This window comes from Punctularia strigosozonata, assembly GCF_000264995.1.
Source record: "Punctularia strigosozonata HHB-11173 SS5 unplaced genomic scaffold PUNSTscaffold_4, whole genome shotgun sequence".
Classification (NCBI taxonomy): domain Eukaryota; kingdom Fungi; phylum Basidiomycota; class Agaricomycetes; order Corticiales; family Punctulariaceae; genus Punctularia; species Punctularia strigosozonata.
In genome coordinates, this window is record NW_006767436.1 from 1325226 (window position 1) to 1343592 (window position 18367).

An 18367-nucleotide genomic window follows, 5' to 3' on the forward strand; every position below is an offset into this window, starting at 1 on the left:
GGGATTACAATCAGCATAGGTCTGGCTCTGTCACACTGCATTTAGCACGTCTTTACATACGATCAGTTAAGGCAATCCAGGAGGAATTGAAACCACACGAACACTCCTGGTCCCTCGGCCGTCTTCAATATGGATGTCTCTACATCCGATATTGAGATGCGCGCTGCGCGTCTCGCTGACCCGGGCGTTGGTGAGCTTGCCATGTATTCCGCCACTGAGGTTGACGACTCATTTCAACTGGCAGATCTCAAGCTCAAGCATAGTGTGGCTTGCGAGCTGCGGGAAATGGTCGATACGGTGCATGAAGGCGCCAGGGTCTTCTCCCACCTCGTACCTGCTCTCATTGACATGCTACGGTCTGGAGAACCCGCTTTTAGGAAGGATACACTCGAGTATCAATTCCGACGCGCCCTCCTGGACATAATCCACCGCTGCCCGCCTCAGGCACACACGCAAACTCTTTCCATATACAGCGGCCTACTCCATATACTGCGACATGACAACGAAGAAAATGGAGTCATATGCTGTAAGACTATCATTGACCTCGTCAGGACTCATAGGGCGTTCCCGGAGGAAGCCATGTCCGAGTTCATGACCATCGTCCGCATGCTGCTGCAAAACATGCCGGGTTTGGTGCAGGATTTGCTGTCGGAAAATTCTACTCCGATTGATACGAACACATTGCTACCGAGCATTCGCAGCTTCAAGGTTGCTGCCGAGGTCGGTCTGGTGTTGGTGACCTTCTCGTCGTCACCGCAGATCAGCCGGCAACTCGTTGCCCCTGCGATCCAGTCTTCCCTGTCCCTGCATTTCGACGTTCTGGCTACGCAAGCACCTCAGCAACAGAAAGCGCGGGAAGAATACGAGGCTATGGGTGGAATATGGGCCGGCATGGCGCCTACTATCGTCAATTCTCAAGCATACGCCGATTTCATTCAAGTCCAGATTAAGGTACCGTCGCCTCGTCGAAACGGTCTTATCACTAATTCTCCACTCACTCGATAGGTTTTGTCATACATCGCATACGCCCTCCGCTCGGCGCCCGACGTTTATGAGACGTACGGTAACACTATGGTGTTGACCGCGCTCCGTCTTCTTCAGGACTGTCCTGATAGCCATGTGGCAATCCGGAAGGTTAGGAGCTCTTATCATGTAACTAGAAACGATGTTTATCGCGTCAAAAGGACATCACCATGGTTTGCCGACACCTCTTCACTACTCCCTACCGAAAAATTTTGCTTCCCAATATCGAGAAAGTTCTCGAGGACCGTGTGCTTTTTGGCCGCAGCGTCGCATGCAAGGAGACGCTCAAGTGAGCTCATGTCAGCTTATCACCGAGGAACTGTTTGAAAACCGTCTTGCAGATCTCTGCTCTATGCTACCATGGCTGATTTAGTACATCAAGTCCGCGCTGACCTGACCGCAGAGCAGGCTACGAAAGCAGCTTTCCTATACGCTCGCCTTTTGCAAGATACCACGCTAAGCGCATCATTGCACATTTTGTTTTGCAAAATGTTGTTCAATTTGGCGGAACCCATATTTGCTCACGACACTCAACCGAACGCCATACGAACAGTCTCATTCATGTTCGAAGTTCTCGCGAACAGGCTGGAAGCCTTGACCTTCCTCGGAACGCAAGTTGGAGAACGGATTGAGAGGATCAAGAAAGGGGACAAGCAATCTTCCCCTATCGCTCAGATTGAGGAAGGAAGGACGATTTGTCGCGCATCCTGGGCGGTACAGAAACCGGAAGATTTTTTCACCGGTTCGTATTACATTAATCCCAATATTAATTATGCTCACTGGAAGCCATCAGAGTCGCGCACGTTATTTCGTGCGCTCCTACACGGATTCCGTGTATTTTTACAGAATTTGAAGAAGTACGATGCCCAGTTCCCAGATGGCACGCTCGTGTTCCGCATTTTTGAGGCTGGTATCCACGCAATGTCCTTCTTCGATGGTTACCAGGAGACGCGTGACTTCAGTGAGGCTCTGGAGTCTTTCAGTGGCTTCCTCGCAGAGGTCAACCAGCACATCTTCCAAGAAGTCTGGACGCACAAGATCGACTTCTTCATTGAGCAGGCTAGGAGGCGTCCAGCTCTCTGCCAAATCTGCGTCTTCCTGACGTCGAAGGAGCATCTTTCGCCGGCATTGACATCCATCGTCTTGCGTTACCTGGTGGATAGGCTACCAGCATTGGGGAATGAACCAAAGGACGCCGCAGTTGTCACCATTCGGATGTACAAATTGGCATTCAATGCTGTGTCGCAGTTCCCTTCGCTGAACGAACCAATCCTGGCCACCCATCTCGGTAAACTCATCATGGACTGCTTTCCCCTGGCTGCGAAGAGCTCCACCCCAACGAATTATTTCATGTTGTTGCGGAGCCTGTTTCGTGCAATCGCTCAAGGAGGCGGCAAATTCGAGCAACTGTATAAAGAGGTCCTCCCACTGCTCCCCGACATGCTGGAATGCCTTAATCGACACCTGCATGCGTCGGAAGGCGAAGCACGCGATATGATCGTCGAGTTATGTTTGACGGTCCCTCTGCGGCTGACGCATCTCTTGCCCCACCTTACCTATCTCATGCAACCTCTTGCCATGGCACTCCGTGGTCCATCAGGCTCGGAACTGGTTACGCAAGGGCTTCGCACGCTGGAATTGTGTATCGACAATCTCACGCCGGATTTTCTGGATCCTACATTGAACACGGTGCTGAGGGAGCTCATGGAAGCCCTTCATATGCACCTGAAACCGCTTCCTGCTCATCACGTTCAGTCACATACCACCATCCGCATCTTAGGGAAGTTGGGCGGTCGCAACCGGAAACTGATGTACCAACCGCCGGCCCTGTCCTACCACGAGCATCATGGCTCTGCCACGATTCCCATCGTATTTGGTGGCGTACGTAAAGAACTCGATATCGCGCCCATGTCCCTTCTTGCATCCAAAGAGGTCGCAAAGCCCTCCGCGCCGTCTTACAGGGAATCATCATATGTATATGCAAAAAGCTGTCTAGCATATCTTCTCGACGAGGTACGTAAATGGCAATTCCTGTCTACGGTGCGGCGTTACTGAAAGATGGCTTCCAACGTAGGATATCTGTGATAAAGACTGTCAGGACGTGTTCCTGAAATCACTTCAAAGCCTGTTCGACGCTATATCATGGCCCGAACGAGCCGAAGAGGCGTCTGACCTCCTTCGCAAATTATCCCAGCAGATTTTTAGCGCCGAAATGCGTCGAGTCCAAAACGGTCTGTCTACGGCACGACGCTACCCCAGTTGGGTATTGGCATGCTATCTCGACGCTATGACACATGCTCTTGCTCGCGAGGATGCCGAACAGGCCAGGAAAGCTCACGATCTTGTCACCACTATCGTCCGTGACCTGATTGCATCGCGCGACAATGGCGAGTTTGCTCCCACCGACGTTGTCTTCATCTTGAACCAAATCGCAAGCCGCTTCAGTGCGCTTTGCTATGATGATTTCTGGTTCCGGAAAAGCGCAGGATGCAATGGCATCAAGATGCTGACCTGCACTCCTGACTTGGGCGTGCAGTGGATCAATGATCGTGAGGTCGACCTCGTACGGACCTTAATTCACGTCCTGAAGGATCTTCCATCGGATCTTCCACGGGATGTCGACGATGTCATCGACATTCTTACCCGTGTACTGCGCGTGAGCAGAGGGGATGGGGCCAGCTCTGAAGCAAACAGTGCCGAACGATCGAAGGTTGGCTATCTAGTAGGGATACTGTTTGCGGAGCTTTCCAGCGCGAATCCAGTGGTTCGCAGGGCCGCTCAGACCGGCATTCACCTCATCGCCGAGCTCACTGGGCGACCAGCAACAGAACATATGATGCCTTATCGCGAGCGGATGCTTACCACGATATTCAACAAGCCACTTCGTGCCCTGCCATTCAACATGCAAATCGGTATGCTGGAGGCCATACGCTTCTGCGTCTGCTTGAGTCCCCCTTTGCTGGAAGTCACTGAGGAACTGCTCCGGCTAATTCACGAAGCGCTCGCTTTAGCGGATGCGGAAGATTCTAACCTCATAGGTCAGCGCAATGACAGGCAAAGAAATATGGACCTCATCAAACTTCGCGTCGCGTGCATTACACTGCTCACCGCATCTATGCCCATGATGGACTTCTACGCCAAGCATCCGACAACAAGGCAAAGGTCTGTTATTGCAGTCCCCGCCGCTAGCTCATGTTGACCCGTTGGATCGTAGGGTTACCAGTGTGTACTTCAAGTCACTCTACGCCCCTCATCAAGAGGTAAAAGAGGTGGCGCATGAGGGCTTGCAACTGGTCTTAGCGCATCAAAACCGCTTGCCGAAAGAGTTGTTGCAGACCGGTCTCCGTCCGATACTGATGAATCTGGCGGACCCGAAACGACTGTCCGTGTCCGGCTTGGAAGGTCTTGCCCGCCTTCTGGAGCTCCTTACGAACTACTTCAAGGTCGAAATTGGTCACAAGCTGCTTGACCATTTCCGTTTTGTCGCGGATCCTCAGATGCTCCAGGCGTCCTCCAAGCTTCCGCTAGCAGACAACGACAACATCATGAAGCTCGTTCGTCTAGCCAATATTTTCCACCTCCTCCCTTCGGCCGCGAATATATTCCTGGAACAGCTTGTCAACGCCGTCGTCCAGACAGAGGCACATCTGCACTATTCCAGCCGCAGCCCTTTTTCTGACCCCTTGGCAAAATATTTGGATCGGTATCCGGTCGAAGCTATGGATTTCTTCATGAAGAATCTGCATCTTCCGAGGCACGTACGGACACTGAGAAGTATCCTGCAGGCCGGACTAGCCCCGCGTCTTCAACGAGAACTTGCCTCTCGCACCCCGACCTTGGTATATGTGTGCTTACAGGGCACCGACCTCAACCTCCGCACGCCCGGCCTTTTGCTCTGCGTGGATCTTGTCGAACAAAACCCGACATGGATCAATGAACACGGTTATGTGATCGAGGCCCTTCTCCAGACATGGAGGAACTATGCCCGTACTGGAGATGTGTCTACAGACGTCACCGAGCGTTATGCTCTGACCATGCGTATCTTTGTCAAAGCGCTCGAACAGACCCCGCGTATCGACCTGTTCTTCGACCTCATATCAGTGTACTCGACGAACCTCTCTATCGACACCGTGCGGCTCACGCACTTCCTATACGGGCGTATCGCGTTGAACCCAAACCTGCCATTCCGGCGCAACGTATTGTACCGTTTTATCGCGTGGTTCGAAGACACGTCTCGCAGTTGGAGCGATAAGGGCCATTTCATACGCCTGATTGTCACTCCGACACTATCTGTCCATGCGTTATCGTCTCCAGATCATCGTGGGTTACTAGACGAGCACATCATTGACTGGATGCTCAACCATATCTGGACACCGATGATTGACAATTCGGCTTTCGCTGATGCAGAAGATACTTTCAAGGTCGAGTTGTTGCATATGACCACCGTTATGGTCCAGCACTACCCGGATCAACTAGAGCCAATCAGAACAGCAATCATTCGATGCGCCTGGCATTATATTACCAATAGTGATGCTTTGGTTACTCAAACCGCTTATCTTCTGGCGGCTCGTTTCTTCGAGGTGTACGACTCCCCTGAGAAGTTCATTTTGCGAGCATGGACTGGTTTACTCAAGCCACCTCACGCTGAAGGGACCAGATCTCTCGTACGACAATCTCTCGAGGTTCTTGCACCGGTCCTGCCTCGCTGCATTTCTACCGAACGCGGCAAGCCAACCTGGGCGAGGGCAACACGTCGCCTACTTGCAGAAGAAGGCAACGGCCTCTCGCAGTTGCTCGTTATTTACCAGCTCATCGTCCGCCATCCTGACTTGTTCTATCCTGTTCGCGTGTTGTTCGCGCCGCATATGGTGTCGTCTTTGCCCAAGCTCGGATTTTCACCCATGTCAGGTCACGAATCACGCCTGCTCTCCTTGGAGGTTCTCCAGGTCCTTTTCGATTGGGAGCGCAAAGCCTCTTCCTCGGACGTCGATATGGATTCCGTTGATGTTACCGGCAACGAAGAACGATCAAACTGGACCATGCCACTTTCTCTTCGTGAGAGCATGGTTAGCTATCTTGTTCGATTAGCCACGAATCAACACGAGCCTCCCTTAAGAACCGTGCTCCTTCCACGAGCTCTATCCCTTTTGCGACTTATGCTTGGACATTCGGGGCTAAAAGATGTCAGCGTCAAGCTGCATTTCTTCTCCCGATACTTGGATCAGGTCTGTATTGCATGATCTTCTTGCTCATCATCGCTAATGTCATCGTGGTTAGGCTGATCTCACTAACGAGGTTTCACTCCAACAAGCCGTCGGGGCAGCCAAGGTCTTGGATATCGTCGCCGCGGAGAAACCCCAAGAGTGGTACCAGGAGCATGTAGCGATACTTCAAAAGCTGGTGCGGAAAGGGATGATGACGGACGAGGCGGCACTCCACGACTCCTTGCATCCGATATTCGATCGACTGGTCCGAGCATATCCCTTGCCCAAAGAAGACGACGACCAAGGCGGGGAAGCGGCCGAGTTTCATGCATGGATTTATGCTACCGTCGGCGAAGGATTAGGGAAAACTGTTGCATTACGTGGAACCTTGCTCATGCTGAAGACTGTGGTTTCCGTTACACCGGAGCGCATCGAAGCGTTTCTCGTATCACTTATGCGACTAGGCTCGAAGTTGGCAAAGGATCACATATCGGCGGCGCCGACGGTCCCAGGATACGAACATGCAGTCCGAGTTTTGATCAGCATATTTCAGATATGCGAAACGGGCGTTGCGTTCCTCGGAGAACAACGGCGTTGGTTCATCAACTCGCTTCAGATGATCGTGGACAAGTCCAAAAGCTCGACGATGTGCGTGTACGTGCTTGACGTGGCAAGAGACTGGGCGCTCAGCAAGAGGGACCCCTACCCGACTATGAAGGACAAAGCGCAAATCCTGCGGACCATGGTGGCCTACGAGTCTCGAGGCGATTCGCTCTTCAACAGCTATCTGGAACTAATACTGGACATATATACCGAACCGTCCCTACGGAGGAGTGAGCTCACGACCCGGCTTGAAGCGGCGTTCATTCTAGGGTGTGATGCGAAGGACACACGTCTCCGAGAGCGATTCATGTCGTTGCTAGACTCCAGCGTTCCCCGGTCGCTCCACAATCGCTTGACGTATGTGTTGGGCGTCCAGAGTTGGGAGTCGGTTGCCAGTCACCATTGGATACATATCGCGCTAGCCCTTGTTCTGAGTGCAGCTGATGGCGATTACCCCTTGTTACAATCCGTTGTCTCATCTCGTGGGGTCTCCGCGCCATCCTCTCGACGCGTGGGTTCGATCCTCGAACCTATGCGTTGCCTGCTTTCCGCAGACCCGCAGGTCGCACACGAGATGTGGGTTGCTGTGTTTCCCATCGCGTGGTCTTGTTTGTCCCGCCGAGAGCAAGTTGACATTACGCACCACATGATCGCTCTCCTCAGCAGGGAATACCACATCAAGCAGACGGAGTTGCGGCCCAATGTCATCCAGACATTGCTCACCGGTGTTCATGCGTGCACGCCCCCAATGTTACTTCCGCCCCATCTGGTCAAATATCTGGCCAAGACCTTCGGCGCTTGGCATATCGCGCTCGAAATCCTCGGCGCCTCCTTGGAGCATCTCCGTGACGAAGAGATTTCTATTCGAGACACAATCTATGATGCGCTTGCCGAGGTGTACGCGGAGATGGCTGAGGAAGACCTCTATTATGGATTGTGGCGTCGTCGGTGTCTCCATCCAGAAACAAATGTTGCAATCGCTTACGAACAGCATGGGATGTGGGAGCAGGCATGCACCAGCTATGAGACCGCTCAAAGTAGGGCACGCTCGGGTGCCATAGCCTTCTCGGAACCTGAGTACTGCTTATGGGAAGATCATTGGGTTTTGGCCAACGAGAAGCTGCAGCACTGGGATCTTCTGTACGAACTAGGAAGAAACGAAGCCAATCACGAATTGATGCTCGAAGCCGCCTGGAGAATCAAGGACTGGGGCCAAAACCGTGAAGTGCTTGAAGAGCAAATCAACCTTCTTCCCGAGGTTGCGACTCCTCGTCGCCGAGTTTTCGAAGCGTTCATCGCGTTGCTGAAGGCGCCGTCAGCGGTCGAGAAGAATGTCGAATTTACTCGAATCCTAGAGGATGCCATGCAGCTATCGCTACGAAAATGGGTTGGTCTTCCTTTCCATCTCTCCGCTGCCCACGTACCTCTTCTGCAGCACTTCCAACAATTTGTGGAACTTCAAGAGGCCGTTCAGATATTTGGCTCGCTCTCGGGGACCACGGCGCAAAACCTCGAAAGGAAATCTCAGGATCTCAAAATGGTCTTGCAAGCCTGGCGGGAGCGATTGCCCAACATTGAGGACGATATCAGTATTTGGAGTGATCTCGTTGCTTGGAGGCAGCGAGTCTTCGATTCCATCAACAAGGCATATATTCCTCTGATCAGCGGCGGTTCGCAGTCCGGAAATGGGTCCTCCGGGAGCTCCGATACCTTCGGATATCGTGGTTATCATGAGACTGCATGGATTATCAACCGTTTCGCACATGTCGCTCGCAAGCACGATCTACTTGAGGTTTGCTTCGCTTACCTGAACAAGATCTATACCTTGCCCAACATCGAGATTTCTGAAGCGTTCTTAAAGCTGCGCGAGCAGGCTCGCTGCCATTACCAGCGGCCCAACGACCTGCACGCTGGCCTGGAAGTCATTAACAATACGAACCTCCTATACTTTTCTCCAGCGCAGAAGGCGGAATTTTTTACTCTGAAGGGGATGTTCCAAGCGCGTTTCGGAAACAATGATGAAGCCAATGCAGCATTCGGACAAGCAGTGCAGCTGGACATGAACCAGGCGAAGGCGTGGGCAGAATGGGGCAAGTACAACGACCGCATGTTCCAGGAGAACCCGACGGATCTCTCTCACGCCGCTTCTGCGGTGAGCTGCTACCTACAGGCCGCTGGCATCTTCAAGAATGGCAAGAGCCGACCTCTCCTCGCCCGTGTTCTCTGGCTTCTCAGCGTCGATGACAACAGTCTCTTAATTTCGCGGCAGTTCGACCAGTATAAGGGAGATGGTGCTTGGTGGTATTGGATCACGCTGATACCACAACTATGCCTTTCAATGTCCCAAAGGGAAGTAAGCCAAGCACGATATGTTCTCCTCAATTTGGCGAGGTTGTTTCCCCAAGTTCGTCCATCACAAGCCATCGCAGAGCCATGATATTGAAGAATTTATTTAGGCGTTGTTTTACCAGCTGCGCACAACACGGGAGGAGATGTCGATTATGAAGAAACGTTTAGCTGCGGTTCAGGCTGTGGACACCGCTCGACAAGCTGATCAGGACCACTCTATGCAGGATGTAACAACCGCACAAGGAGCAGAGGCAGCGACTGGCCCTGATCAAGCTCGTTCGGGCGTCGACAGTTTAGCCTCCACCAGCGCGAACGGCACTACGGGAGCCCACACATCATATACCACCAGGCAGCCATGGGACGTTGTTGATGAAGTCGTGAAGATTCTAAAAACGGCGTTCCCTCTCCTCATTCTCTGTCTCGAGAGCATGGTCGAACAAATCACACAGAGATTCAGAGCCACTCAAGAGGAGGATGCTTATCGTCTTGTCTGCATGCTTATGCAAGACGCGATTAGCGTAAGTGTCTCGACTTCAAATAACGATACCAGATTGACCCGATACCGCAGACACTTGTTCATCTGGCCAACACGCCCGAGGACGAAGGGAGATTACCAGTGCACACAATTCGCAATTTGACACAGATGGCGGTACACTTCCAAGGTTCCATGCGTGTGAGTCCAGAGCTAGAGTCCACGTATGTCCCGCCTTGCTCATCATCCCTACTCTGTCAGGCGGAATATGAGGAGGAATTTCTGCACAGCAAGCCTACTACGTCTGAATATGTGCAACGCCTGCAGAAATGGCGCGACAAATACGAGAATTACTTGGATGCCCGACCACGTGTCATGTCCCTGGACCTTCTCAGTCACTACCTGACAGAATTCCAGTATGGCAAATATGACGAGATCGAAGTTCCTGGTCAATATCTACATGTAAGTGCGACAAAGTTGATCTCCATCAGCGCGATATTCATTGCTACAGCAGGAGTGTGATAACAACCAGAATTTCGTTCGCATACAGAAATTCGACCCCAGATTCGAAAATTGCAGGACGGCGGGGTTCTGTTGGAAGCGCCTTACCATTCACGGCCACGACAACTCGAGGACGACGTTTGCGGTGCAGTTGCCGTCTAATAGACATTGTCGCCGAGAAGAACGAGTCATGCAGATTTTCCGCACGTTCAATGGGTAAGCTCTGCTCATATGTAGTGTTTCTCCCGCTCACCATATCACAGGCATCTCGAACGACGGAAGGAAGCTCGCAAACGCGGGTTACAGTTCCATCTTCCTATCGCGGTTCCGTGCAGTCCGCAACTACGTTTGGTGCAAAGTGACAATTCGTACATCACATTGGGGGATATATACGATCAGTATTCCAAGGCTCACGGCTTTGAGAGAGAAGAGCCGATCGTAGCTATATGCAACAAATCCAAGGCCATCTTGAAAGATTTCAACACCTTGAATGGCAGGAGGGTTCGTTGCAGTTATGATATATCTAGAGATATCCCTGCTCACCATCTTGCAGCCAACCAAGGCCGAATACTTCACCCTCAAGAAGGATCTTCTCGATGAGGTGCAAGCAAAACTGGTTCCTGATGACATCCTGCTCAAGGTAGGTACTTTTCCAACCTTGACTATACCACACACGGTTCATATTGCTGGCGTAGTATATGATGCGAGTCATGGATGGCCCGCAAGAGCTATGGCGGATGCGCAAACAATTCGCACTCGAGCTAGCAGCTTCTAGCTTCATGACATACATTTTCTGCTTGATGGGCAGGGTACCAGTGCGATTCCACGTCTCGACAGCCACCGGACGCATGTTCATGAGTGAGCTGGCGCCGTCGCTCAATAGCAATTCGCCAGTCTTCGCCACCAGCGACACGGTGCCTTTCCGGTTGACCCCGAACTTGCAACGCTTCCTTGGTCTCGTTTCTATCGAGGGAGTTTTCAGTGCCTCCATCATTGCGATCGCGCGGTGCTTGACCGTGCCCCAGGTACGAACTCCAATATCTCGCAGATAGAGATGAAGTCTCATTTATGCACAGTATGAACTCGACTTCTCCCTTTGCCTCTTCGCTCGAGACGAGGTCATGGCATGGCTTGCTGCACGCGATGCTAGCGCCAGCAAACCTGCTACGTACGATATCGCGTTCCGGAACAGTGTGCAAGCCAATATCGACATGATCGTTAAGCGGGCTGAAACTATGGCTTGCAAGCTGGAGCGCGAACAGGTGCGGCACGATTGTGGACTTGTCCAGTGGTATCCATCTAATGCGTTTTGTTTTTCATGCAGGCTACACAGGCGTCTGGGACGAACAGCAATGTCATCCCTGTGTGTCAGACTGTAGTTAACCTCATCTCGACTGCAACAAACCCTATCAACCTGGTGAAAATGACGGAGCCTTATCATCCCTGGTTCTGAGTATAATACCCTCCTGTGTATTAGTCTATCCTATTTAATCAGTATTCAGGCATCCACAGCACAGTACTGTAACCTCCTCGTGATCACCCTCTGGTCCGGTTCACCATTCCCTGAGTCTGCTTGAATGTGCGAATGAACTTCTCGCAATCAAGCATGGTCTAGGAGGCTCTCGTTAGCACACCGCAGGAGATATTCAGAGAAAGTAACCGTACATCCTCTGCCATCTTGTACACGTCCGAATGTGGCCCGTTGTACATCATCGCGTTTGCAAACATTAGGTAGATGTCACGCTGGAATTCAGTGACATCGGCGATGCTTCCATCTCGAATCTTTGCCTTGATGGTCTTAAGGTCCATCGGTCGCTTAACAATTTCTCGATAATCAGGAGCTTCGGTATGGCGAATGGGGTTGTGAAAAATGTTTCCATTACGGTGCTCCATGATCTGGGCATGGAGCATGATGATAGCTTGTTGGAATCTTTTGTGCGAAAACAGATCCTCTATACCACGCCGCCGGCGGCCTGCTCCTGCGCCGGTATCTATCGGATGGGAATAGGTGAATATTGGCGATTGGCGTGACATGGCTCAAAACGTCACCTTGACCTTCATCATCGACCGGTTCGGAATCCTCTCGGGCCCGTTTTCTCGAGCGACCGTCACTTTCGCCACCGTCCACGGCTTTTCGTTTGCCTAGATACCTCCTGAGCTTACATATTTCATTGACTTCCAACCAATTCATACTCACCTTCGCGTCTACGTTCTCCAGGAGACGACGGTGAGAATGGGGTATCTGTATCTGCATCCGGGGTGTCAGCGGGTGTCTCCAACGCTGTCCTGGGCGTGGCGAGAGTTGACTGTTGGCCCGCCGTCTGCTCATCTGTAGGGGCGGGCGTGCTCGGGGCTGTGATAGTCTGTATATCGGGTTGTTCTTCATGATCTGAATCCTCTGCTTTGTCATTATCGGTGTCCTTGAGAGAGCTGGTATCACGAGTGTTCTCTGGTGTAGCGTGCACCGCGGAGGCGTCTTCTGCGTCTTGCCTCTCTTCGTCCTCCCTCTCTTCTTCTTCAAGATCTGGAGATGCGTCGTGAGGGCTTGGCTGAGTGCCTTTGTCTTCTTGGTTATCTTCGCCTAGGACGGATGTATCGCGTTTGAGATCGGGTTTCTGCTGCAAAACCTCATGTTCCTCAGCTTCCCCTGGAGAAGCGATAATTGGGGGTTCCTGTATCACTACATGAGAACCAATAATGTCTTTGAAGTAACAGAACGGACGTCTTCGCGTTGCAGTTCTGCAGCTGCCGGACTTGTTTTCGTCTTACGCTCGCGCTTGCCGGGTACCTTGTCATCCCAGGCACCGGAACGTATTTCCTCGATTTCGCGAACGACGTTCCTGCAAACCTGTCTTAGCGAGAGAACCATATTTCGCAAGAAGCGAGAAAAGCACACTTGAACTTGGTTTCCTCGGCCGCAATGAGCTCCTTGAGTTCGTTGGCGCGGGCCATCCAATGTTTCTCTGCTAGCCTATAGTGGAGCGGCGCTGTAATCCGCATTAGATACAATAAACGCAGCTCCATACAGCGCGGCACCTTTCGGCGGAACATCGTCAGCGGGTCTGTGTGTGGTTCAGTAGGCGTGAAATGCGCGCGCGCAATCGGGAACACGGACAGCTCGAATTCAGCCTCTCTCATGAGTCTAAGATATAGCGCATTGCAGGTCTGTTTGGATTGTCAGCCTCGGTCCCAAGCCCGTAGTCTTTCGCAGCGCACTCTGGGGGACCAGAAGCTCTTTGGCCGTTTCAGCATGGGATGCCGGGAGAGGAGTGCCGAGACGTTCTCCCAACGCGGAATACCGACTTCATACACAGCCTGTGCGAGGATCAAACTCTCGATATTGCTCAAATGAACCTCTTCCGGATTCACGATTTTGGGCGGCATGTCGGTCTCGCTGGGACGGTGAGCGTTCGGGACAAGTCACGACTGAGCGACTTCGGTAATTGCCGCCAGGGCGATTTCTCGGCGTTGACAGTGGGTTAACCAGCGGCAAGCCGATATCGACTCCCCTCGTAATTAATGCGCCGCAGTGGGACCGTCTGTATATCGTGATATGCCCTCGGACACAACGTCCAGAGAGGGGGCACGTTCACCGTCAGAGCAAAGCCGAAGGAGAAAGGGGCGACTACCATATTAAGCGGACTCTGACGACTCGGTCGTAGGTACGTAAGCCATATGAACCCCAGTGCATCACGCAGTTGGCGCACGCCGCAGTCCCGCCCCCCTCTGTTCCCGACCACCACCGCCGCGATGTTGTTCACTACCCTCATCGCGCTCCTTCCTTTCGCAGCCGGCGTCAGTGCCGGTGTTCACCGCATGAAGCTTCACAAGCTGCCGCCTGCATCGCGCGACCATGCTCTCGAGAGCGCGTACCTCGCGGAGAAGTATGGCGCGCCTCAACAGGCTGCCTTGTTGGGCGCGGGCGGCGCCGGTCGCAACGTGCGCGTGAGCCGTCCTCCGGTCAACGACGACGGCGAGAGCCTATTCTGGACCCAGGCCCACATCAACTCTGGCCATGGAGTGCCTCTCAGCAGTATGTGCACCCGATATGAACTGTTCACACCTTTGATTCACCAACGATTAAGACTTCATGAACGCTCAGTATTTCTCCGAGATCACTCTTGGGACACCTCCGCAGAGCGTAAGTCACGGTTTACAGTCGCCGCTCGGTCACTCAATTGACTTTGTGTCATCTAGTTCAAGGTCATCCTTGACACCGGGTAACCGTAGTGCTACCTTGGTATATGGAAATTACTCACCTAGCTATAGGTCGAGTAACCTCTGGGTTCCCAGTGTCAAGTGCACATCCATAGCTTGCTTCCTCCACCAGAAGTATGATTCGAGCCAGTCTTCCTCGTATAAGGCAAATGGGTCGGAGTTCTCCATCCAATACGGCTCCGGGTCTATGGAGGGCTTCGTGTCTCGTGACACCCTCACCATAGGTGACCTGACTATCAAAGGGCAAGACTTTGCGGAGGCGACCAAGGAGCCCGGTCTTGCGTTTGCGTTCGGCAAGTGAGTGCTCGGTGGCTCAGGTGTATCCATCACACCGATTGACCACATTTCTAGGTTCGATGGCATTTTGGGCCTCGGCTACGACACGATTTCTGTGAACCACATCACCCCTCCTTTTTACAGCATGATCAACGCCGCCCTGCTCGACGACCCCGTCTTCTCCTTCCGCCTCGGTTCCTCTGAGGAGGATGGCGGCGAGGCCGTCTTCGGCGGCATTGACAGCAGTGCTTACGAAGGCAAGATCACCTACGTTCCCGTCCGCCGCAAGGCATATTGGGAGGTCGAGCTGGAGAAGATCAAGTTTGGCGACGACGAGCTTGAACTCGAGAACACCGGTGCTGCTATCGACACTGGTAAGTCATTTACTGCTCTGAGACTCCGCCTCGTTTGATGATTTTCGCAGGGACGTCGCTCATTGCGCTGCCCACCGATCTCGCGGAGATGCTTAACGCCCAAATCGGTGCTACCAAGTCGTGGAACGGCCAGTACACCGTGGAGTGCTCCAAGGTCCCGGACCTGCCTGAGCTATCTTTCTACTTCGACGGCCAGGCCTACCCACTCAAGGGCACGGACTACATCCTTGAGGTCCAGGGTACGTGCATGTCCGCATTCACCGGACTTGACATCAACCTCCCCGGTGGCTCGCTTTGGATTGTTGGTACGTGCACCTCTAGTTGCAACGATTTGCATTCGCTTATGCTCTTGATCTCTCGTGCAGGTGATGTCTTCCTCCGCAAGTACTTCACGGTATACGACCTCGGCCGGGATGCTGTTGGTTTTGCCAAGTCAAAGTGATCTTAGCTTGCCTGGACTATGACGTAATCGGCTCCCGGGGACGTTCTTCATACCCTCTGTACGCTTAGTAGGATTGCGATACGCCCAGTAATGCATGTTTTGGATCAACGGACGTGGTTGCCAATAGTGGGCGGCTGCGACATGGTTAATGCGCAGTGCATGCCATCCGTGCTCGAAAGTTCTGGCCGTTCAGGATGTTGTTCACTTGGCTAGGGTTCACTTGCATCGATTCGCACAATCATAGCTTCGTCTACCACACCTATTGAGCCGGGGTGCCCGATCTTACATTTCGTTACTATGCGAACAGTAACAGGCTATCGTGATGCAGCCTCAAGAGGGACAACACCATCGTGGACGTACTCGTCAAAGGAAAAACGACGATTACTTTCTCAAGCATTACATAGGCCACTTGATCGCGTGGGGGTACTTGGGAGCGACACGGACGGTCATACCGGGTTCGTTCCCCTCACAGTCCTTCCTTATTATTGACCATTCACGACCTTTATCCACAGCTGCGTAAACACCCTGAGCTGGGCGCGCGATGGGGAGCTGTTGCTAAGTGGAGGCGACGACACAACGTAAGTGCAATGCGCTTGCAACTGCATGCTTGTTGTCCTGTTCAGCGATTGCTGAAACGAACCCTCCCACCATCAGGGTCAGGATATGGCGCATGGACACGGCAAACACATCAGTGGAATACCCTTTCGCTTGCGAAGCTGTCATACACACGGGTATGTCTACTGGCAGGCTGCGCCTTTCGGTGCTAGCAACCTCATCAATCGGTCAGGGCACCGAGCAAATATCTTTGGTGCGAAGATGCTCCCGGGTTCATCGCGCATGTAACGTGCCGTCTCGCTGTCGTGTACCATCAGCTTGCTCACTCCGCCACTACCTCAACAGTGCTACAGTCGCAGGGGATAGAGAGGTGCGCATATGTGACATCTCGCGCGCACCGGGACGTCCGCAGATGAGAGGCACCGGACTGCAATACGACACCAGTGAGGCATGCGTTCGCGTGCTGAGGTGTCACAAGAGACGAACAAAACGGATCGTCACCGAGGAGAGCTTCGACCGTTTCTTGACGGTTGCAGAGGTACGCCCTTCAGCAATTCACTGGGGGATGCAATTTTCACTCTCTCCCACCAGGATGGGGCTGTTATCCAACATGACCTTCGTACATCCCATAGGTGCGGAGCCGGAAGCTGCCCTACACCTCTCATCAAGGTGCCGCACGAGCTTTCCGCGATCGCAGTACGTTGTCCGCGTTGAAGACTCAGCGAAAATTGGAGTTCATCTGTCTCGCAGGTCTCCCCATTGGCGCCGTACCATATTGTGGTGGCTGGCGAATCTCCCTATGGGTACCTTTTCGATCGCCGTCAGTCAGGCAGGCACCTACGAGAACAATGGGGTATGGCTCCCGATGGAGACCATCTCACCACGTGCGTTCGGAGGTTTGGACGGACCGGCAGGGCGCCTGGCGAGCGAGTAGGCCATGAACATATAACGGGTGCCCGAATGGCGCAAAGCAATGGGCACGAAGTAAAAATTTCTACTGCCTCCCCTGTGCAGTGCTGACTGCGATACAGGTCCTGTTGAGTGGGTGCCGATACCATCTACACATGCTGCTAAGCTGAGTGCGTGCCTCTACGACGGTCTTCCGTTTTAGGCTACAGCGCGGATGCTGTTTACCTATACTCGACTCGTGACGACGTGGAACCACCGGAGAAACTGTCTTCGCTGCTCGAATCCACCAATACCGAGCATGATTCCAAACCCGCACATTCCACGATATCGACCATCGATGAAGATGCTCACGACGTCTCGGACTTATGGGAAATTGAACAAGAGGAATATGGGAACAATGAAGAAGCGGACGGAGAAGACGATGACTATGACGAAGAAGTAGGCGAAGATGACCTGACACCCGATCCTTTTTCTCGCGTACCGGTTGTCCTTCCCCGAAGTCGGTATGCTGGGGCGTGCAATGTTGAGACAGTGAAAGATGGTGCGTGACTGTCGCTGTTACTAGTTTGATCTCATTTCATTTGGTATTTAGTGAATTTCCTGGGGCCCAACGACGAGTTTGTAGCATCTGGGTCGGATGATGGTAACTTCTTCATTTGGAAGAAAACCTCTCGCCGGATCCATGGCGTCTATGAAGGCGATGGAAGCGTGGTCAATGTTATCGAGCGACATCCACATCTACCGCTGTTGGCGGTCAGCGGCATTGATACAACGGTGAAGGTGAGATCATAGGATGTACTCCGTTGGCACGTCAATGATTACTTATAGTGGACTGTAGCTGTTTGCCCCTGCTCACGGTCGTAGCAGATTCTCCCGCCTTGGAGAAGCCGAATCGATCATGCAGACGAACATAGAACGAGCCGAAAGAACGATTTCGAGGCAAATGGAACTCGACCTCGCCAGCCTTCTGTTGCATCATCGATTGATTGTGCGGCGCAGATCCGAAGCTGGAGATGAAGATGTCGATGATGAGGACATACAAGCTCAATGCCCTACCCAGTAATGAGACTCGCATCAGTTGTAGCGGGAAGGCGTACAGCGTAGCGCATGAATGTACTATATCCTTTGCCTCTTGTCCTGAGTGGTGGTGGGTAACCACCGGCAGTTGCGTTGATGCCTCTTAACGAGTACATCGATCGTGGCGTCTCGCGCTTGCAGGAGACTCAACATGTGCCACGTTAGCTCTCACAAACATCGTTTATCCAGACCTCATTGTTCCGGATAGGCGTGGCAAGTGGAGGCAGGGATATGTGGGCGAGATCGGTCATGGTGTGATGCGCCCGCCGCCACGGCCTCTCGTCACTGCCGCTTCCGTCGACGGCGGGCATGCCCAGCTGTAGGCAATATTGTCTCGCTATACCATACAGTCCTCGCCGGATAA

At 52.8% G+C, this 18367-nt stretch overlaps 3 protein-coding genes across 3 annotated transcripts; all 3 read left to right on the top strand.

The window, feature by feature from the left end:
- The first annotated feature begins 219 nt into the window (after window positions 1-219).
- PUNSTDRAFT_84856 (atypical/PIKK/TRRAP protein kinase) lies at window positions 220-13714 on the top strand. Its single transcript, XM_007382091.1, has 24 exons — window positions 220-951; window positions 1006-1134; window positions 1429-1765; window positions 2045-3036; window positions 3098-4185; window positions 4238-6248; window positions 6301-9234; window positions 9287-9697; window positions 9748-9852; window positions 9913-10113; window positions 10166-10368; window positions 10416-10653; window positions 10706-10792; window positions 10848-11177; window positions 11229-11414; window positions 11477-11763; window positions 11818-12143; window positions 12202-12294; window positions 12350-12824; window positions 12875-12992; window positions 13049-13139; window positions 13189-13214; window positions 13268-13317; window positions 13369-13714. Exons 1-16 carry the CDS (start codon window positions 286-288, stop codon window positions 11603-11605), a joined length of 10047 nt encoding a protein of 3348 aa, XP_007382153.1. The 5' UTR covers window positions 220-285; the 3' UTR covers window positions 11606-11763; window positions 11818-12143; window positions 12202-12294; window positions 12350-12824; window positions 12875-12992; window positions 13049-13139; window positions 13189-13214; window positions 13268-13317; window positions 13369-13714.
- A 188-nt stretch (window positions 13715-13902) lies between these two features.
- PUNSTDRAFT_65149 (endopeptidase) lies at window positions 13903-15462 on the top strand (the record flags this gene model as incomplete). Its single annotated transcript, XM_007382092.1, has 7 exons — window positions 13903-14185; window positions 14238-14293; window positions 14350-14372; window positions 14422-14667; window positions 14722-15020; window positions 15071-15325; window positions 15386-15462. 7 exons carry the CDS (start codon window positions 13903-13905, stop codon window positions 15460-15462), a joined length of 1239 nt encoding a protein of 412 aa, XP_007382154.1.
- Window positions 15463-15731: 269 nt separating this feature from the next.
- On the top strand, window positions 15732-17989 carry PUNSTDRAFT_100315 (WD40 repeat-like protein; the record flags this gene model as incomplete). Its single annotated transcript, XM_007382093.1, has 11 exons — window positions 15732-15917; window positions 15975-16040; window positions 16117-16193; window positions 16250-16301; window positions 16363-16555; window positions 16609-16713; window positions 16768-17001; window positions 17049-17058; window positions 17129-17467; window positions 17519-17706; window positions 17765-17989. The coding sequence occupies exons 1-11, from the start codon at window positions 15760-15762 to the stop codon at window positions 17987-17989; spliced, it is 1647 nt and encodes a 548-aa protein (XP_007382155.1). The 5' UTR covers window positions 15732-15759.
- Between the last annotated feature and the right edge of the window lie 378 nt (window positions 17990-18367).